Here is a 21,575-nt window from a genome sequence, read left to right as displayed (position 1 = left end):
AGACACCCATGCCTAGCGGCCTCCTCAACTGAGCAGCTCACACCCTCTCATCTGTACCGTACCTACCTGTGACGTATATGCTATTGAGACACCCATGCCTAGCGGCCTCCTCAACTGAGCAGCTCACACCCTCTCATCTGTACCATACCTACCTGTGATGTATATGCTATTGAGACACCCACGCCTAGCGGCCTCCTCAACTGAGCAGCTCACACCCTCTCATCTGTACCATACCTACCTGTGATGTATATGCTATTGAGACACCCACGCCTAGCGGCCTCCTCAACTGAGCAGCTCAAACCCTCTCATCTGTACCATACCTACCTGTGACATATATGCTATTGAGACAACCACGCCTAGTGGCCTCCTCAACTGAGCAGTTCACACCCTCTCATCTGCACCATACCTACCTGTGACGTATATGCTATTGAGACACCCATGCCTAGCGGCCTCCTCAACTGAGCAGCTCACACCCTCTCATCTGTACCGTACCTACCTGTGACGTATATGCTATTGAGACACCCACGCCTAGCGGCCTCCTCAACTGAGCAGCTCACACCCTCGAATCTGTACCGTAACCACTCTTGTTTCCGCACCGTCACTCTGGTTACCAACACAGCCTTACACGCTCTGACGCACACATTTCCATTTGCAGCAGCTCAATCACGACACACACTGTGGAAATGAAAGAAAGACAAGCACTTAAAGAAACTGCCTTACGAGTGGTCTCTGGTGCGGATAACGAACAGACATTCTGGAATATCATACTAATTGGAAATCAAATTAGAAATATACTATAATAATGACACAAGCGCACCATATTATAAAACGTAAAAAATATCGGTAGTTCTATTTGTAAAAAATATATAAATTATATGGTTTTAATTACCTACAAATCATATAAAGTACATGTTTCAAAAATACTGACAAGCCTGTCTTTCCGTTGGACATTTTACCTTGCTATCACAAAGGGAGCTCCTTTAACCCATAGGAGCGCAGTGAACATTAACAGTGATTTGTCAAGATGATAGCGATGATTATGTTTTTCCGGTTCTCGTGTGTTGAAAGAGTGCAAAAGGCGGGTGGTTTTAACTGGGGATGGGTGTGAATGGGTGTAAGATCATAGCCATTTAACTTACCGTTGGGCTTTAAATGGGTGGGACACATAGCTAAACAACACAAATCCATCCTCCTATGTGATCTACATTGAAAAGCATTCAAACCCCCTATTTGAAGCTCTTTTGTTAAAGCTCTTTTTTAATGACAATAGCTTTGGCTTAAAGGTAGTGCTTTTAGCACCACCTAAAAGCCAAAACTACAAATGTCTGACCAGTTCTGGTCAAATATTTATATGGCCGAAGTTATGATACATGTTGGGGTAGCTTTTTATATATGGAAGAGAGCAATTTTAATGTTTGATAATAGATAAGGGATTGGTATTCTCATTGGTTGTGTCTGACTCTGATAATTGTAGGATTAATATATATTCCCTCTTGAGACACCTTGTATAATGGGGAGGTATTTATATGTATTGATTTTAATGTGAAGTAAGTAACTTACATGATTTTATTGGGTTTTGTGTTTTTGTATATTGTGAATAATCTAAATCTAAATAAAGTAATCTCTCCTTATCTGTATTGATGATTATTTGATATAGTGTATAAGGTTTTAATTAACCAATTTGCACTTAAAATTTTAAAAAAAATAAAACTGAAAATGGGGCCCCTAGTCAACTAGTTTGTTTAAAAAAGTCACAAATAGCGATTTGTTATGTTATGTTAAAGGTTCTTATGCCACACACTGTCACCTCCTGCGTGGTGATGCCCTTTACGCTCCTGTGGCAGATCTGTAAAGCAAGAGGGTAAGGGGGGGTGAGTTAGTAGGACTGAGCGAGTGAAAAGAGCAAGATAGCTGTGATGTGCTGTTGGCAGCTTCAGTTCGGTTTACACTGTTCGCTGAGCATAGGTGTGTTTTTGGTTGATAGCCGTCATGTGCTGTTGTGCGAGGCTATGTGTGGCTTGTTTAGTTGTTGTGGTGTAGTGAAGTGTGTGCAGTTTGGTGTGCTGTAGAGGTATGGCTGTGTTTAGTTCAGCGTTTGAGAGGTGTATGCAGAGGATGAGTTTTTAGTAGGGTTGGTTAGTGACAGTACTCTATCATACCACTTGTAAAAATGACCCATAGTTATTTGATAATGCGGCTAGTTTTTGTCCCAATCCAGCCCTCTTTATTGGGAAAACTTGGCACAGCAGGCATAATAAAACAGGTGTTTGTTTCTGACACCCTTGCTGTGGCTTGTTATCATGTTTCTGCATTTCTGCTAAAAACACTGAAATTGTGCTGTAGTTTGTGAGTTTCTGCTTATTGTGCTGTTAGGATATCAAACCTGTACCAAGCTATGCATCTTAATGCAAGAATGGCACACAATATAATGAGGGAAATACTGATTTGGAAAGCTTGTGCCTTGAAGCAATCGTGCAAGGGATTAACCAAACCCTACACCTCACAATGTGCTCCCTGTCGATCGAGCTGACATGAAAAGATCATTCCATTTAAGTATTCAAGAAAGAAATTGAGGGGAACAACTGACAAGTCAGTGAAGCATGAAGGGAGGTGCAAAACTAAGGCATAAGTGCATTATGCCCTGCTTTTGGAGTCTGGGTAATTTTTTATCTATTTCGATGCAGAATGGGACAAGGAACGGATATGCATTCCCACTCCACCTTCAACTAGAACGTGGATGTCACCAACATGACATTTTTATGCTGCCATACAACCAATGGATTTCTGTGGAATGCACCTGTTTTTGTCCCTTTTAAAAGCAGGTGATCCATCCTCATCCACCAATATGCTGACTACACAGCTATACCTCAAGATCGACTCCATCAAGAACATCTGTAGGCTCAAAACCTGCCTCTAGCTGATCCAGTCTTGGATGTCCAGTGCATACTTGAAGCTCAACCCCATCAAGACTGAATTTCTACTCCTCAACACTGAACGCCCAGACATACCTGGCTATCAGCCATGAACTCTGAGGGCTTCACACCCAAGCTCACCTCCTGTGCCAAGTCCCTCAGGTTACACATCGACAAACACCTCTCCTTCAAGACACACATAGCTAAGAAAATTCAGACAGATTGGTATCGGCTCCCCCTCCTGCGAAAAAAAGTCAAGCCCTTCCTCCCTCCAGACAGCTTAAAATACCGTTCAAGCACTGGTCCTATCCCACCTCGATGGGGGCAATGCACTCCTCGAAGGCATCCCGTCATCCTCCCTTGTGCCTCTGAGAAGTGTCCTACACCGGGCTGCACTCCTCATCAAGGGTCTATGCAGATTTGACCACATCACCCTGGCCCTCGTCGACCTTCACTGGCTCCCACTGCACGCACAAATCACCTTCAATTCTTGCTGCATCATCTATAAGGCAGTCGCCCTCAAGTCACCCAGCTAACTCGTGGAGAAACTCAACATCTCTGGCAGACAACCCACCACCAGAAGTCAGGACATGTGCAAACTTGAAATCCGCCGCTGCAAAAAGGGAAGGACCAAAAAACGAGCCTTCTTTGCCTACGCCCCAAGAGTATGGAACCTCTTCCCCCTTGGCATCAGACTCACCCCCATGCTTTTACAATTCAGAAAAGAATTCAAGACCCACCTCTTCAAGGAGTCTCTCCTCCTCAACACCTTGACCTTCGTGCCACCTGACTCGTTAGACACAGCCCGCCTCTCTCCTCCCCGACACCCGGTACAGCTGTACCCCTCCTCTGTGCCCCTCTGTATCCTACGCACCGCTGTATATCGGTTCTAATATTGTTAACACTAAAAAGCGCACTGTTATGCATCTGTAATATTGTACATGTCTGTAAAGCACTCTGTTATGTATCTGCATTGGTGTGTAACTCTGTAAAGTGCTCCGTTGCTTCTCAAGGCTAGGTCTGTGCTCAATAAATACAATAATAATAGTTTTTAAAAAATAATCCATTACTAATGATGTCTTCCAACGTGTTAATTCCAAGTTATATTCATAATTTTTGCAGAGCAGGTGTAAAAAGGTGTAAATGCGATTTTGCCCCTTATTTCTTGAAGTACGTTTTTTCAATTATGGAGGGTATCCAAGTGAAGATCCAAGTGAAGATATGGGTTAGTGCTGACTGTCCCCTTCAAATGAATGCCAGTTTATTTACTAAGGTGTACCTCTTTTCCAGCAGGGCTTGTAATGCCATGTCCAAAATCTGCCGTTATCAGAGCAGCACTGTGGAAACCCAGCGCTACTGACTGATCCCTGCCAGGCAGTGTAGAGACAACAGGCCCTCAGAATTCCTCTTCAAGTGTTGCCAGCTGTTTAGGACCTAATTTGTTAATTTCTGTAAGAAAGGCATGGTATCAACAGTAAGACCACAGTTTAAGGGTGTTTATTGAACTTCAAAAAGGGTTTGATAAACGCCTATCTAAGCCTAAATCTACAGATGGAAGAAAGCTACGACCATCAAATAATAGTAACGCACTCCTAGTGGTGTCTTGTCAAAATAAAGGGCCTAAACTAAAAACAAAATATGAGCAATCCTTACCTCTAAATACAAATAGTGTGGGGAACAATGTTATGAAAAAGAAAGAAGTGTTCAAAAATTATATGTCAGGTTGTTCAGGCCGTTGACCTCCCTTCCCCACGTTTTCAGTACGGGACAAGGCTAGTCACTCAAGCATAGCACAGTCTCTGGCTTCTTTTGCACCAGGATACCGTTCAATCGTTGGCATCAGATTCTTAACTGTACAAGTCTCCTTGCTTTTAAAAGTCTCTACACTCAGAGGGCCTAGTGCAACCAAATAAACAACAAGTTCTTTTCCTCTTTAGATTTGCACAAGTATTCACTTTGGGTGCTTCACTCTTCACCCTGGAGCCCCTTCAGCCGGGCTAAGATCCCTTTAGCACAATATTCATCACCTTAGATCCCCCTCATTCGGGCTCAGATCCCTCTGACAAAATGTTTGTATGATATTCTTTTCTCAGCTGACTCACGGTTCACTCCGGATCCCCCCCAGCCGGGTTCAGATCCCTTTCAACACAATTAGTCTCTCTCTGCCGGGCTCGGACCAATTTCAATTTACTTTAAGTATCAAAGACTTTCGAATGTGCACAGGGTTTGGCTTGACCCATTTCAGGACCACTTTGATTTCACAATTCCTCTTGTTTTAACATTTGTCACCTTTTCATTGGATACCAGAGAATTTTGAATGAGCACCCACGTGGTGCTGGACCACTCCATCTATGGTATTGTATTTTACTTCACTTCTAAGCCAATATTTTTCTTCTCTTTTGCTTTGCGCAACTAGCAGCTCAAGCTCTGAGTCCCAACATGTCTTGTGAGTCACCCTGGATACGTGCACAGCTGTACAGGAGACAGGGTCAGCCAGCCTACTCCTCCCTGGCTACTCTGCGTTCACTCAGCATGGCAACCAGCTCAGGGGGTGGTGATGTTAATGCAGGGTCAGAATGACATCCTTCCACATTGGCCTACACTTATGGTCCTCAAGTGCTTAATTCAAAGCCAACCTCTCAAAGTTCAAGCATTTTTTTATCAAACAACCCAAATGCAAAGGGATGAGTTTGAACTTAAGGAAGATTGTGGGGAAGTCAAAACCACATAAGCAAGGCAGGCTTTCCATTTCTGGAGTACCACAGACTTGCAGTCCTTCCTTCACTCCCTGAGACCCCACCTGCTTGGCTTTTGTAGGGGTGGTCAGGATGTCATTCAACTCTTGCTGTGGATTCGGGGGCCACCACCTTGGTGGCCTGGTTGACCAGAACATGGGTCAGATTCCAGACTCTTTAATATCGTGGCACAAACTGCAGTGGATCCTGGACTTATCAGGCTTAACCCTGTTGTTGGTGCTGATTACACACCATGCTACAGCCTAATCAAGCACTTCGGTCTCAACAATCTCTGGAGTTCATTGGCCCTGGTCCTAGTCAACACTTCCCCCTCATCTACTTTCTATTCCTTCTATAAGACCTCGTCCTTTTCTCCTCTCTTACATGCCTCTCTCCTCCTTTCCCCCTCAACACTTCACTGCACTCTTGTCTTCTCTTTCTCCCCCTTTGGCTTTCTTCCTCTTAACTTCTCCCCATTCTGCTGGTTATTTTTATTTGATTTCCTTTTATTTTAATTTGTGTACCGCTCTGGCCCTACCCGGGAGGTCTTGGAGTGCCTTACAAGGGTCAAAAGGTGGGAGGTGAAACAGGAGTTACACAATGTTTTCAGGATATAGTGATTACAATGGGCAAGCTGCAGCATGAGGAGATGCAGGGTCTGGATTATGTTTGGGAAAGCTGGTCTTTTTTTAAGCTATTTTGGAAAGTGGTGATGGAGGGTACAGTGCAGATTTAAAGTGATAGGGCTTTCCATGATCTGGGTGCCCATGGGTAAATGCTTGTTTTTGTGTGCATGTTAGTTTGCAAAGTGGAATGTGTAGAAGATGCACGCTAGCTTGCCTGGTGTTTGCATGGATGATGGGTTTTAATTTGTTGTGAAGGTAATATTGGGTTTTGAGGTGAATGGTTTTGAATATAATGTAGAGTCCTTTGAAGGCAATTCTATGGGCAGGGAGAGCTAGTCAAGCTTGGCGAGAGCTGAGGTGATGAGTGAGTGTTTTGGTGGAAGATGGATATCACTGCTGCATTTTGTATGGCTTTGCAAGGGGGCAAGAGTGCTGTTGGGGAGTCCAGTTTGGAGACCATTACTGTAGTCCAGCTTTCTCATGGGTATCAGGCAAGTAGTTGGGGCAAGCTGGGTGGAGGCTTGGCAGGCCTGGCATAGGCGCACAAAGAACCCATAAAAAATCCCTCCTTTCATTCCTTCCTAGTGTTTGTAGTAACTTCCTGGTTACCACTTCCTGTTGCCGAACAGGAAGTGCATGATAACTCATGAGCTCTATAGTTTTTGGGGGTGGCTGGCTATATAAGCCACACCCAAGATTCTTCCAGTGCTTCGTGTTGCTTACTGTGAGCTGTATCAGCAACACACATGCCGTGCTCTGGATCATCCTGGTCCTGCTTACCTGCTCTGGATCATCCTGCTTCTGCTTACCTGCTCCAGGCCATCCTGTTTCTGCTTACCTGCTCCGGATCATCCTACTTCTGCTTACCTGCTCCGGATCATCCTACTTCTGCTTACCCGCTCCGGATCATTCAGCTTCAGCTTACCTGGTTCTTACTCCACGCCGTAGCTATCTTCAGTCAAGAGGGGACTTCTACACCAGCACCTGTAAGAACAAAGAAGAACAGCGTTAACACGCGCACACCAGTAACGCTGCGCATACTCACTGAATCTTCCCGCGACGCTGGAATCCAGGTTAGTTGCACGAGTGCACAAACCCCTGTAAGAAAGAAGAGACATTATTCAATGCTGCTCGCTCCAATAACGCAGACACTTATTTCACTGCGCTCTCTCTCTCTATGTGGTGCATACTTACCAAAAGCCTCCGTGCAAACTTACCTAACCACCAAGTCTCCAGTAGCGCTGAACCCGGACTCGAGGCGCTAATACCACATAATTTCTCCTGCAAAGGAAAGGGAGAGACATTACCAGGCGCGCTCGAATTGAAGGCGCTGCGCAAACCTACCAGCAGCTAGCTTCTACACGCAGCGCTACTCGCCCACAAAAATACCGGCAAACAAAGACAATACGGCCAATTTTGGACACTCAACATTCTCCACGCAACGTCGTTCACTTGTGGGAAGGACTTTATAGCCAGTGAAGAAACTGGCGCCTTGAACTCTCGGCCTCGCTGTGAAGGCATAAAACAGCGTTTGGCATCTGAACTCAGCCTACAGACATTGGCACCAATCACATGAGTGAATCGCGCCCCTGCAAATGCAGGATGGAGTGCACACCCTACTAAAGATAAAGGTAAGCCCCTAGGGGGACATCACAGCAAACAGTAAAGAGAAGGGAAGGGCCCAGGGGAATCGGGTGAATTCAGGTCTGAGTGTACATCTTGTATTTGACAGGTATTCTACCAGGTGAAACAAGGCAAGTGAAGACTCAGTGTCAAGGGAGGCTCGTCCATCGCTCCTGCAGAGACACAGGTGAGTGTGACAAGCTTGGACAGAACCAGTGGTTGGACTATGATGCAGAAGGTGTAGGGGGGCTGGGAGGAAGGATGGATCTGTCCTTGCATAGGAGGCGTGGTTGTAAATTGCATGTTTTGGTGACAGCAGCTATGTGGTGGCTGAAGGAAAGGTGGAGTTAATGGTGAAGCCAAGGGATTAGACAGGAGTAGAGATGGATATGTGTGGGTTGTCTGTGGCAAGTTCTTTGATCCAAGGGTTGATATGGGGTTTGTGCCTGGGATGGCAGATGGGGAGTTATTTAGTTTGGGAAGGGTTGAGTTTGAGGAAGTGGGTGACCATCCAGGTTGTGATGGTGGAGAGACAACTATTGAGGGCATGGAGTTGTGAAGAGGATGAGATTTGGAAATATGTTTGAGTGTCATCTGCGTATTGGTGAAAATAGATGTTGTTTGTGAAGAGCCTTTCCAAGGGATGGAGACAAAATGGGTTGTGTCAGTGAGGAAGCAGGTGAACTAGTCAAGGATGTTGCCTGAGAGTTCCATCCTGTGGGATAGGATGTTGAGGAGAATGGTGCGGTTAATGGTGTTGAAGGAGGCAGAAAGGCAGAGGAGTATGAGTAGGGCTGTGTGTCCTTTTTTAGTGATGTTATGGGGGTGATTAAGGATGTGAAGTGTAGCAATGTCTATTCTGTGTCCAGGTAGAAAACCAGATTGGAAGGAGTTGAGGAGGTTGCTTGTGGCGATGTGTTGTTGCAGTTGGATTGTGATGAAGCATTCCATGATTCTGGTAAGGTATAGCAGGATAGTAAGGGGGGGTAGTTTTCAGGGAATGTTGGGACAAGAAAAGCTTTTTGAGTAGGGGGATTTGTCCAGTTTTGAGTGTGGAGCGAATAGTTCCAACTGAGAGACAGGAGTTGATAATGTTGAACCAGTGTGGAGCGAGGTGGTGGTGCCATTGGATGTGGCTTGAGGTGGGCATGCGTCATCCAGGAAGAGTGTGGATTTTGATTTGGCAATGAGTGTGCATATGGCGTCTCTGTCCATGGGGTGGAATTTGTCCCATGATTTTGGAATGTTTGGGAGAGGGGAGGGCTTGCCCGGTGTACATTCTTAGAGGTGTAGTAGTCCATGAGGGAGTTGCATACTGAAGTGGATGAGGGTGTGGAATGTGTGGATGGTGGTTTGGAGAGGGACTTAACGATGTTGAAAAGTTTCTGTGTTCAATAGATAGTGGATTGGAGTTCCTGGAGGTAGTGGGCGGCTTTGTCATAGCATATGGCTGTTTTGTATGGTTGCAGCAGTATTTGGGGGGTGTCCTGGCAGCAGGCCTGGGTTCTTAGGTGGCCACTTTCTATGCACCTGGCTTCTGGCTTGATAGAAGAAGGAAACTGTTGAGCCATGGTTTATGGTGGTGATTGCAGGGCTTTTGTGATTTATTGGGGGTTATTTTGTTGAGTGCTTGTGTGATAATGGTGGTATAATTGTTGAGGAGAATGGAGGCATGTGTGTGTGTGGGGGGACCAGGGGGTGGTATGAGTGATGCTAAGCCTGTGTCTGTAATGTGTTTGGCTTGTCTGGCTAGAGGGCCAAGGAATGTGTGGCAGGTTGAGGATCTTGTGCTGTACAGTGAGTGTGAAGGAGATCTTGCATGGTAGAGTGAGCAAGGAGCACATCAGAAAGTGGTCAGACTGCGAAATTTAGATTTGACTTTCCACAGACATGATTTTTGCGTGAAATCAAAAGGTCAAGTCTGTTGCCAGTTACGTGTGTGCTGCAGGCAACGAGTTGTGTGAGCTCATGAGGGCGAGTGGAGTGAGGATACCGTTTAGAATGGGGTTGTTGCCTGGATAAGATCTACCAAAGTTGAAGAAATCAAGGTAGATATTGGTCCTTGGGGCACTGTGGTTGTTAGTTGTGAAGTCAGTCCAGTTAGTGTGGAAGTTTTTGGGTGGCAGTACATGAGGTGGATAGATGTGGGGTTTGGTTGTGATGGAGGGGAGTGTAAGGAAGGCATGGAATCGAGAGTAAGACAGACACAGACCACAGTCCAGGCGTGTTTATTGAACTTCTACAAGGGTATGATAAACGCCGGTCTAATCCTAAATCTATAGGTGGGAGCAAGCTACGACCATCAAATTATAATAATGCAGTCCTAGTGGAGTCTCGTCAAAATAAAGGGGCCTATACTAAAAAAAAACTATTGCCAATCCTTACCTCTAAATACAAATAGTGTGGGTTAGTGTTTATGAAAAAGAAAGAAGTGTTCACAAAAATTATATGTCAGGATGTTCAGGCCGTTGACCTCCCTTGCCCACGTTTTCAGCACAGGACAAGGCGGTTCACTCGAGCATAGCATACTCTCTGGCTTCTTCGGAACAAGGATACAGTTCAACTACTAGCATCAGGGCCTTCTGTCCCCAAGTCTCTTTACTTATCAAAGTCTCTTGATTCATAGGGCCTGATGTACCAAAATAAACAAAAAGTTCTTTTCCTCTTACAAGTACTCAATTCATGTGACTTACTGTTCATCCTGGATCCTCTTCAGGTGGGCTCATATTCCTTTTATACAATGGTCGTTACTTTGGATCCTCCTCAGCTAGGCTCAGATCCGTTTTTCCAATGTTCAGAGAATATTCTTTCTCGGGTGACTCACGGTTCACCCCGGATCCCCCTCAGACGGCCTCAGATCCTTCCTCTTACGCAATTAGTCTCCCTTAGGCGGGCCCGGACCAATTTCAGTTCAACTCAACTATTGAAGATTTTCGAATGTGCACAGGGTTTAGCTTGACTTGTTGCAGGACCACTTTGATTTCACAATTCCTTTTTACATTTGCCACCTCTCAGTTGGATACCTAACAGAGACCTCCGAATGAGCACACACATGGTGCCGGACCACTACAGATACGGTATCTATCTAGATTTCAAAAGTTCAGTCACTCTTCTGCTGTTTAATTATATTTACGCCGCTCGTCACATATGCTTCCCACACTGTTCTCTTCAGATTTCTCCATAACATATTGCTGCTTGCAACCTTGGTTCTAACACAGACTGGTCTGGTATCAGTCTCCCCAACTCTCCGGCTGTGCTGACTTTACTGGTGTTGCTTTGTTGTAGGAGCCAAGGACAGTACCACGGCAGCAAATGCTCCTCCCCGCCTTGGCTATCAACACAGGTTAGCCCCAGGTACCTCTGACACACAATGCAGGTTTCTTCACCTTCAATTCCAGGTCTTATGTTTCTCATGAAAGTAACGGTTTTCCTCTGAAACGGTCAAGGGCACTTCCCTCCTTGCAACCCTCTCTGGTCTTGCCATCTTTCTCCTCGTATTAAAATGCCATCTTGGAACTGCTGCCTCCTCAGATGCTTTGCCTTACTCAGAGTGTGCTTTCGTGCTCCGCCTTTTATCCGTGTGGGGAAGTGGGATGAAAGACAGGTGTGTGTAATGATCAGTAATTGCCTGACCATTGTATTGGGACATGTTAGGTATACGGCTCGGCTCTTAGTCCGTTTTCTCTCATAGTGAGCTGTCAGTGAAAAAGTGTTTGTGTCGGGAAAGAGGGAGGTGTTGAGTTCCTAAGTATCCTACCTGGTAAAATGGGGAAAAGGTGTTACAGGGAAGTGTATACTGCATCTCACCATGTGGTGTCCCACTCCCCAAAGACCCCTCATCCAGGTAATACTCCGGCACTGGTCCACCGCCAGGAACTGGATCCAAAAGCGATGGCCGTATCCTGGCCACCTGGATGACAGAGACTCCCGCGGGTGAGACACCTTCAGGTTTCTCACAGGAGCAAGTGAGAGAGAGCTTGAAAGGACGCATACAGAGGTGTGTGGGGTTGTCGAGTGAGAGCGTGTCTTAGTAAATGATGGCAATGCTACCACCTTGTTTGCGTGGGCTGTCTCTGTGGTGGATGAGATATTGATAGGAAAGCAACACCTGTCCTCTTGCTCTGTAAAGCTGTGGCTACCACTTGTTTATTCTTTGTTGTCCTCTCTACATCCTCCTTTCAATCTCCCCTGCTTTCGTCTCCTTAGATGTTCTCTCCGACTCTGTCTTATGGCTGCTTTTACCTTCCTTTACTCCTTCCTCACTCACCACCACCCCTTCTTACTCTCGACCACTGCATCTCATACGTATAACTTATTTTACCTTGCTCTATCTCCTTCGCACTCTCACCACCTCCCTTTACTCGTCCCCACTCCTTCTCTGGCCCTCTCACTCTCTGACACCTCCTATCTACCGACTCACTGCACTGCGACACACTATCCTGCTCTCCACATCACCAATTCCTAACTCCTACATCTCTTGAAAACCTGTGGCCTTGTTTATACTGTCTGCATGCTGAGATCATTATTGTGACTTTAGCTTTTGGTTCATTTCATGCAAGCTCTGTGGTTCGGTAACTTTCTGAAGGACCCTTATAAATCGGCTTTGTGATATTCTTGGCATCACGGACCTGGCTCTAGACTTGTAGACCTGTTTCCTCGCTGACTGACCTCCCTGGGTTCAACTGGGCCTTTTTCTCTCTTCCATCTCACTCTCCACCTGTTGTGTCCCTCAGGGCTCTATCCTCTTGCCTTGGCTTTTCAACATCTACCTTGCCCCTCTAGCCCACTTCATCTCTGCCTTCTCTCTTAACTTCCAGTTTTATGCGGATGACACACAGCTCTCTTTCAAGCTTTTCTTCTACTGCCACCTCCTCTTCCTCTTATTCTTGCCTGTACGCCTGCTACTCAAGCATGGTGCACTGCTAACGATTTCTGCTTTAATGCCAGAAAGACTGAGATCCTTTTCATTGGGACTCCAGCTCCCTCCTTCCCTCCTACACCCTTGCCGCTCTGCATGGGCCCACTCCCCTCACCCTCCTGTGAGGCAAAAAACCTTGGTGTAATCTTCGACTCCTCTCTCTCTCCTTCTCTTCTCACATCACAGACTGTTCCAATAAGGCCCACTTTCAGCTGCACCTCCTCAGAGGCATTCTGCCTTCACCTTACCCCAGAAACTCAATGTCTCTGGAGCTCTTGTCCTCTCGAGGCTGGACTACTGCAACAACCTCTAACTCAATCTGCCTAACTCCTCCCTTCGCCCCTTCAACTAATCCATAGTAGGACAGCAAGACTTATCCTTGGCCTCAAGCCCAGGGACCGCATCTCTCCAGCCCTAAAATCTCTCCACTGGCTCCTGGTTGCTGCGAGGATCAAGTTCAAGACCCTCTGCATCATCCACAAGGCTTTCTGGGGCCTGGACCCTGCTACACCCAACTGCCTCTCCCTAAATACCTCCCTGCTAGAGCCGTTCAGTCTTCTGGCTCCAACTCTCTGCAGATCAGACACCTTTCCAAGCAGAGAGTGGGGGGCGGGGGATAGATCTCTCTCCTCCGCAGGTGCCTCCCTCAGGAATGGCCTCCTTGCCGCTTTCAGCCTTGTGTTGGATCTCCTTAAGTTCTGGAAGCTTCTCAAGGCCCTCCTTTTCTCTTCCTCCTTCCTCCTACCCCCTCCCAATGTCCTCCTCTGCCTCTTTTGACTGGCTGCCTGGTTCCTTCAGATTCTTACAGGGCACCAGGCCCTCCTTGTTAGAGCAGTTTTTCTGAAGTTCTACCCACCTTCATCAAAACCATTCAACGGAGACAGTACAATATTCCACTCTTAATATAAGGCTGTACCACCTGAGTTCGTGGTAGCGTAGACAGAGCAGCCAGGCTTATCTTAGGAGGGAGAGAGGGCTGTAGGTCAGTACAAAGAATCTATGACACACAAATGAATAAATAGAAACAACTACAACCAGGAATATTATTACAAAATAAAGATTTATTTTTAAATGCAATTAGGCCAAGTTAAGTCTTGGGTTAACTACTGGTCAAAGACATAAACACATTATTTAAAAAAACACAATACAATGCTTAAGGGTACACAGACCAAAGCATATAACCTTATTTGGAACACCTAACAGTAGTTCTAGGGAGGTTCAACATTTTTAAACACATTCAGTATAGGACACACCTATTCTTGGGGAGTAAAACCAATGGTTACTTTCAGATTACATTCAGTAATATCAGGGTAGTAGACCCGAACAGTTGTACTGTGATGCTCAGTAAGGAATCACATAATAAGTCAACTGGACAATATACCTTTGTGAATAGTGAAACACTTATTCTGGGTACAGTAAAAACCTATAACTATTTGTGTGATAACACACAGTTATACTAAGTGAGTAAAACCTAAGGACGTAATATTAATTTGCAGGTGCTTTTGAGAACATTAACATTAACATCAGTGAAACAGATTGAGATAAGCAATAACTCTTGTAACTTATTTTAGGATGGCCCACAGCTAACTCAAGGTATGTAAAACCCATATACTTTTTGAAGGAGCTATCAACAACTTGGGGCAGGTATAAACCTAATACTGTGTTTGTGTCTGTCTAAAACATAACAGGGAAAGCAAAACCCAGAGTTACGTTTTAGAAATGACTCAAGGTTATTCTAGATAGGTAAAACCTAATGCAACCTTATTCTGGAGAGGCTAACTGCAAGTCAGGGGAAGCAAGACCCAGTTGGCTAACGTACACACTAATTATTTTTCTGAAAGAAATAGTTAAGTGAAGCCAACAGCATTACTTTTGGGGAAGAAGCACAACCAATTCACAGGTGAGTGAAATAACCTTATATCGACTTTTCAGAATCGCAGAACATTTCTAAGGTAAGTAAACCAACCTTGTATATACTTTCCAGAATGTTTACAGCATGTTTTCTTGCAATGTGAATACAGTTTGAATCCTCTAATGAAATCTAGGTAAGCCTTTTCCAGCAGTAAAAGTGTTCAATAAATTACAACCTATGAGGAGACAAGCAATGCCAAAGTCAATAGATGTAGAAGGGTGCCTTTAAGGAGCCAGGACAGCCAAAGTCAATTGGACTACATCAATAGTTCTGATGCACTTCTTCTTGGAAAAAGATAGGTCATGAAAATCACTGACGGAACACAAGCTGTTAAGCTTGTGCAAGGTGAGTTGAGATCAACTCAAAAAGGTAAGCCAGTGCACTTCTCAAGTGAGAACGCATGACTTATGGCAAAAAGGTAAGTGCCCCAAGCCTCCACAGTACCGTTGGTTTGAAGAAAGTGTTCTAGCTGGATTCCTCCCTGCTACAACCTCCTTGTTCGTGTGTCTCAGTCGTGGGGTCAAGAGGGAGGACTTCAGGTGGGCTCCTGCGGCAGTACTTGGGAGAGGGCTTCATCAGCTACAGATTTTCTTAGATTCAGCGGCTCTTTGTGGTTTTAGTGACTTTCAAACAGCACTGATGAAGAACGAATATTGCCGGTCAGATTCCTGTCATTACAAAGGTCCAGCACTCTGGTGAGAGGACTTTTCGGACTTGAATCGTGTCTCTGGACCCCCAGCAGGATGCCCACAAAGTTTCAGCGCAATTTGAAATTCGGAAGACCATGCACCACCAGATGGCTTGAGGTCCCAGGGTATTGGGGTATTGCAGCCTTGTACGGTCGCATCATGATGTGGCATGGCTCAAAATGCAGGCCTTCTTGAGTTTAGTGGGTCGCACCAGATTCTGGGTCGGGGTCGTCCATTTCGGGATCCCCACGTCGATTGGAAGGAAGGGATACAGCAGGCTCAAGTTACACAGCAGGCTTCGCTGGAAATTGTCTCAGCCGCTTTTCCTTTGTAATCCTCTTTGGTTTTGGTTCCAGTGGTCGACTTGTCTTCAGCTTCCAGGTTCAGAGTTTTTAACAGGAACTACAGCACACCTTCTGCATTCTCTCCCTGCATTGTACAACGAGGGATGGTATGGTTGTCCAATTAGGACAGCCAGCCTCCCCGCTGGGATTTGTCCCCATTCAGGCAAGGAGGACGACAAAGGGCTGTGAAGCTTTGGACTCCTCCCTCGCTTCATGCCTTCACAGACAGACTGGAGCCTGGGCGGGGAGTCCATGGAACTGCTGCCGAAGACAAAAACCACACAAAGGAATTTCCCACCCTGGATGTCAGGAGAAGGAAGATGGAAGGAGAAGGAACACTAAAATGGCGGAAAAACAAGACAGGGGTCATTTTGGTAAAATGAGCACCCATGAGTGACTTTACCGGGGCTGTGCAAATAGCCTGCGGTAAAGATGCACCGAATTAATAAAAAGGTATCACTGCCATCAGACATTGAAGGTAAGCTTGTCCCTGTAACATAATTGTTACAGTTTTAATGTGAAAGGGGATACATTGTATCTCCCCAGCACTCGACATAAGGTGGGGTGTGCTGGTTTCACTTAATAATTTGTAAAAGGGATCCAAAGATCCTTTCTACCCTTGGGAACTGTAGTTCTCTCAAGGCTAGCCCGAGAAAGTTAAAAAGGGGAGCCCCTAGAGCAACCCAGCAACACTAGACAGTTTTTGCCAAAAAGATGTCAAAGAGGATAACTTTTAAAAGACACTATGGAGAGTCTAAAAAAGGATTCCCATAAAAATAGTAAAAGATTCTGTGAGTGTGGAAAAAGGTTCCCACTCACAGAGATATAAGGACAGATAATCCACCAGTAAAGCAAACAGTTCTGGGCTTGACACAGGTCAGGAAGATTTATAATTACTATGAAAATCCTACCTAACACTCTTCGACCAGACTACCCCTGCACTCGGCCTCCCCTGACCCTCCTCCTCATACCTGCAATTGCCCTCCTGGGCTCCCTCCCCCTGCACTGGCCTGGCTGGGCCTGCACCCTATTGAGCCCTTCCTGCCCTGTCCCTCGCAATTAGCACGAGCACCTTCTTTCCCCTGCCCTCTCTGCATTCCCCTGGCCTCCCCTTGGCACCTGCACAACCCATGAGCCCTTTCTGCCCTGACTGACACTTCCCGCCTGCACTCTCCCCTGCACTTCTTGTTACTGCACTTGCAGGATCCGAATGACACAAGGGCTAGTAGGACTGTTTTATTTTTCTTCATCACTGCCCCCCTTGTCTTATTGCGCCTTGAAACACCTTGGTTTATAGGCAAATTATAGATACCCAATCAATAAAAATTAAAATAAAGTCTACGAGATCCCCAACTGGATGTGATTGTTGTGCACTCTGCAAAGCAGGTCTGGAGCCTGAGGTTTCAATCCTCCATCTTGGATTCCTCTGTTTGCACCTTGGTTGTGGATAGCTGTGGATGCCAGAGTTCCTGAGAGACAAATTACGCCTATATCAACCAACAAGAACACTCAGATCAAGCAACGACATCCACTTGGAACCAAAACCCTACACAACAAGGCACCGAAAACTTGGAACGACTTATCAAAGAACATACGTAACACAAGAAATCACCTACTATTCAGGAAACCTCTCAAATCCTGGCTCTTCACTGCGTAACTAGAAGACCGCCCACAATAGCACACACATAGCTAAAACAATGATGAATGAAGATACCGATCCCCGATCTAACCAAGCATCAACTACATCTAAGGAAGACATTCTACAACATACCAAACTTCAAACTGAGAGATAGCTATGATAGGATGACACTAAAGACTGAATACATAAGCAGACCAAGATGGAATTACAAGAACGATCCATCAATAGCACCTGTGCCCTGAATTTACACCAAGCTCCTACAGACCTACGTCACAATAGATAGCAGGGGAATAGGGGGCGGCCAGTCCACAGCACCAACACCAGAGGGGGGGGGACTAGACATACTGAGTCCCATTATATTAAGTTCATTACAATACAGCCAGGAACGTGCTGTGCCATCACCCACAACAGTTAGATGGTCAAGAAAGGAAAGCAGCAACTAAGCCTACCCACAGGAATGCTAGTTAAATAGAACAAGATCTGCTAGAACCAGGACATGCAACCCACTAACCCAATTTCAAATCTCTGCCTACCGAATTCACCCGAAAATCCACACAACCATCTCTCACCCAGCAAACTGTACGCACTTCACCACACCAACAACAAACAACACATAAACAGCACCCACAGCACACAAGGTCTCGCCCCGGTCTGATACTCTCACCAAAGCTCAGCGCACTATGGAAACCGAACTGAAGCCGCCAACAGCACACCACTTCTCTCACTCTCCTACTCCCTCTTCACCCGACTAACCTAACCCGCCCGCCTTCTTGTTTTACAGATCCACCTGAGTGCCTGGGGACCAATTCCGTTGGTGACAATGCGCAATATAAATACCTTTTAACATTTAACAGCTGAGGACGCTCCATTGGTTCTCTCAGTCCTGATTTGATTCCAAATAGTAGTCAAACCATGTGATCAAGTCCAAAGTATGTCATCCTCTGCTGTAGATGGAGACTAAAAGTCCTTGCCATCATTTTAGCAAGATCTGCATTTATATTGCAGCATCATAACTTTTCACTTGCACAACATTGACCCCCTGACTGTGAATAGGGGGTTTTACATAAGCAGGCAAGATGGTCTCTTTGGTTGTAGTTTTAAATAGGTAAGTGAAGTTCGGAGTGGCACTTTCTTGCTGACCCAAGGAACCTAGTGGTTCATGTTACTTCACCCCAGGTACCTCCGGATTTCAAGCACAGTTGTGGCTTCCTGTCTCCCCAAACGGTTTTCTGGGCCACTTATGCCTTTTTAAGCCTGTCTCTTGTCTTGACAGCAGGCATCTTGAGAAGAGAAAGGGAGACAGACTTTCTGCAACTGTAGAAAAATAGAGAAAAACATGAACCAGGTCAGTGCCATGCCCACAGAGACTGCCTCCAGGTGGTGGCGGAATAGGATGGAATGATCAACAGTGGTGAACAAGACTGACTCATCTAATAATGTCTGGGTGATAAAACCTGTTTCAGCGGATGGCAAGTAGAGGTCGTGCAGCACTTCAGTTCCCAAGCCTCTGTGCGAGCCAGGCAGAGACACTTCTGAGATGTTGGGCCTTTCTACGTACACCCTCAACTTACACACAAGAAAGCCCTCCGTTTATCCATGCCACTACATTGAGATTTGGGATCCTCTGCACAGCTACCTGACACCCACTGGTCAAGTAATGGCTCCTTCCAGAGACGTGCGTCTATCTCCTTCTTCTCTCCGATATGGACCACACAGAACTGTATTAAGAGCACATATTAAGGTTTGGCCAATGACTGTATCAAGCCGTCTCAGATCTTTTGCAATGCATCAATCCCAGGGCCGAGAGAAATTTCACATTTTCTAGTCTGTTCTTAATTTGGATTTTTTTATATGTTTGAAATCTGACAAACTGTGAGTCAGGAGCAGGAAGATGTTTCACTGTTGCACGTATTACTCCCTTTTTCCACCAAATGTTTGCTAAATTGGTACTGAATAAGTTGGATGTGCGGACCCTTGAAGCAGCTTCTCCGGGAAGAGGGTTCATATTTTATACCCAAAAAGCACCTCAGAGATGAGTAATTCTTTTTTTTTTTATTAAAGGCAACTCAGAGTCAAAAAGGCTATTTCGAAAGGGAAAGCTATATCTGCCTGCACTAAAAAATGTTATATGCTTTTTTTTTACTTTCAACTTACTAACCAGTTTCTAGGAAGCGGTTAATGATGGAATACGTGAATGCTGGTTGAAAACTCATTTGGTGACATCTTTTTTTTTTTAGGCATGGCAATTGAAGATACTGTTTCAGCAAAACTGGTGTTTGATTCCTGGTCAAGGAGTGAAGAGACTGAATAGTGTTTACCCAGAGCTGCATGGGTCATATTGCAATAACATTTTCATAATGTTCGTGCACATTTTTGTTTAAATTCTAGATTCTGAGAAATTAATTTTAATTCTAAATCCCTTATTGATTAACTTGGGAGTTTCCCAATCTATGTAACATAATTCATGGAATGTTTGTGTAGTTTGTATCCAGAGGAGGGAAAGCTCTAATCCTAAAATGATGTATGCTATGTCTTCCTTTATAAATCATGTTTTTACTGCACTTATGCATCCTTTTGTTCATGAGAATTGCATAGAATAATAGCCTATCGATTGGTCCATACACTTGATTTGTACACATTTGCTATAATAAATAGATCCATTCTGTTTTAAACCATTCCATTCCCTGCTGACTGTCAGAATGTACCAAAGTATCAACTGAAAAGGATACAATATTCAAAAGGATACAGGAGGTAGGGTCTTCCGGATCCCTGTTCACCCGACTTGATAGTCGTGAAGTCAACAAAGACCTTCCAAATGATACAACCCTCTGGCTGATAAAACAGGCAGAGCGATGGATCACTGGAAAGGGCGTGGGTAAGGTATAGTAATCCAGCCTAGGACAAATTAAAGTATCATGAATAACTGCTCCAACCTGAGTATGATGAGTTAGATAATGACAGGAATGATCACACTGACCTGTATCTCTGGGTAGAACAATCCAGAAGTCTCTTGATGGATTTGAAATGAAGAACAAAACGACAGGGAAGGGAAAATTAGTAAGGGAGACTTATCCCGAACGGAAACGAGGCTCACGCTAGATACGGGTTGAATTCACCACAGGATAGCGTCCAAAGTTCAGTTCAAAGTCACTTCCAATAATCCTTGAAAGGCTTCCTTCCCACTTTAGGGATCAATCCTTCTGTTAATTCCACAGATGCAGGAGTTAGAAGAAAATTGCGTTTGAAGACAACGTGAGCGTGTGGATTTACACGCGGGCAGGAATCGCGCAGCCTGGGCCAGCCGCGTGTGAAGACAACGTGCGCGTGTGGATTTACACGCGGGCAGGGTTCGCGCAGCCTTGGCCAGCCGCACTTGAAGACGAAGAGCGCGTGTGGATGTTACACGCGGGCAGGATTCACGCAGCCTTGACCAGCCGCATATGAAGACAAAGAGCGCGTGTGGATGTTACACGCGGGCAGGATTCACGCAGCCTTGACCAGCCGCGTATGAAGACAAAGAGCGCGTGTGGATTATCACGCGAAGGGATAGCTCCAGGAATCAGCGTGTGGCGGAACACACGCTATCGAAGGCCCAAAAGTAGCTGTAGGAATATACCAGGATGTAGATCAGAGGTTCAGCTACACGACGCCAATAGAGACGATCAGAAGCAGCGAGTGAAGTTTCTACGCTGCTTAAATACGTGATACCGTAGTTCACGTGACGAAGCAAAAGTCACGTGAAGTTAGCGACGTGAAAAGTGTAAACGTCGTTTTCCCGGTAACGTATCGAATAGCCTCCATTTGGAGTAGAACGGTCTAGCTGTTCTACGAGCGTAGCGTCCAGCATGCATGACACTGACTGATTTATCCCCTCACCCACTCCGCATGAGTCCCCTTTGAGATGATGGCGGAAAGCTATTCCAAGCTTTTTGCTCCAAGAACAATATTTAATGTGCTACCATGGTCAAACATCCACAAATGTACATTAATAAGGAGGCCACCTTTGGGTGAAGTAAGCCATGTTTTCTGAAGGGCACAAAGCCACATTTTGATATCTGAGCCAAAAATCCTTTATGGTTCAAGTAATGCAAATGTCCCCTCGTGTTCCAAGAGAGTAGATAAGACAAACTGTTAGGGCTGTGGAATAATGCAGGGTTGTAATGCCTGAGGTAGCCAG

The 21,575-nt window shown here is 45.5% G+C and overlaps 1 protein-coding gene across 1 annotated transcript in view; it reads left to right on the top strand.

Moving 5' to 3' along the window:
- Positions 1-20,073, top strand: part of CRYM (crystallin mu) — a 358,261-nt gene extending 338,188 nt beyond the window's left edge. Inside the window, exon 8 of the mRNA XM_069647676.1 lies at positions 19,636-20,073. Within this exon, the coding sequence (XP_069503777.1) occupies positions 19,636-19,709 (74 nt within the window). The 3' untranslated portion in view covers positions 19,710-20,073. The remainder of the gene's footprint in view (positions 1-19,635) is intronic.
- The last annotated feature ends 1,502 nt before the right edge of the window (positions 20,074-21,575 follow it).

Source organism: Ambystoma mexicanum, chromosome 2q (genome assembly GCF_040938575.1).
Source record: "Ambystoma mexicanum isolate Mex_15411 chromosome 2q, UKY_AmexF1_1, whole genome shotgun sequence".
NCBI lineage: Eukaryota > Metazoa > Chordata > Amphibia > Caudata > Ambystomatidae > Ambystoma > Ambystoma mexicanum.
Note: the sequence above shows the minus strand (reverse complement) of the source record. Positions and strands in the feature narration are given on the sequence as shown.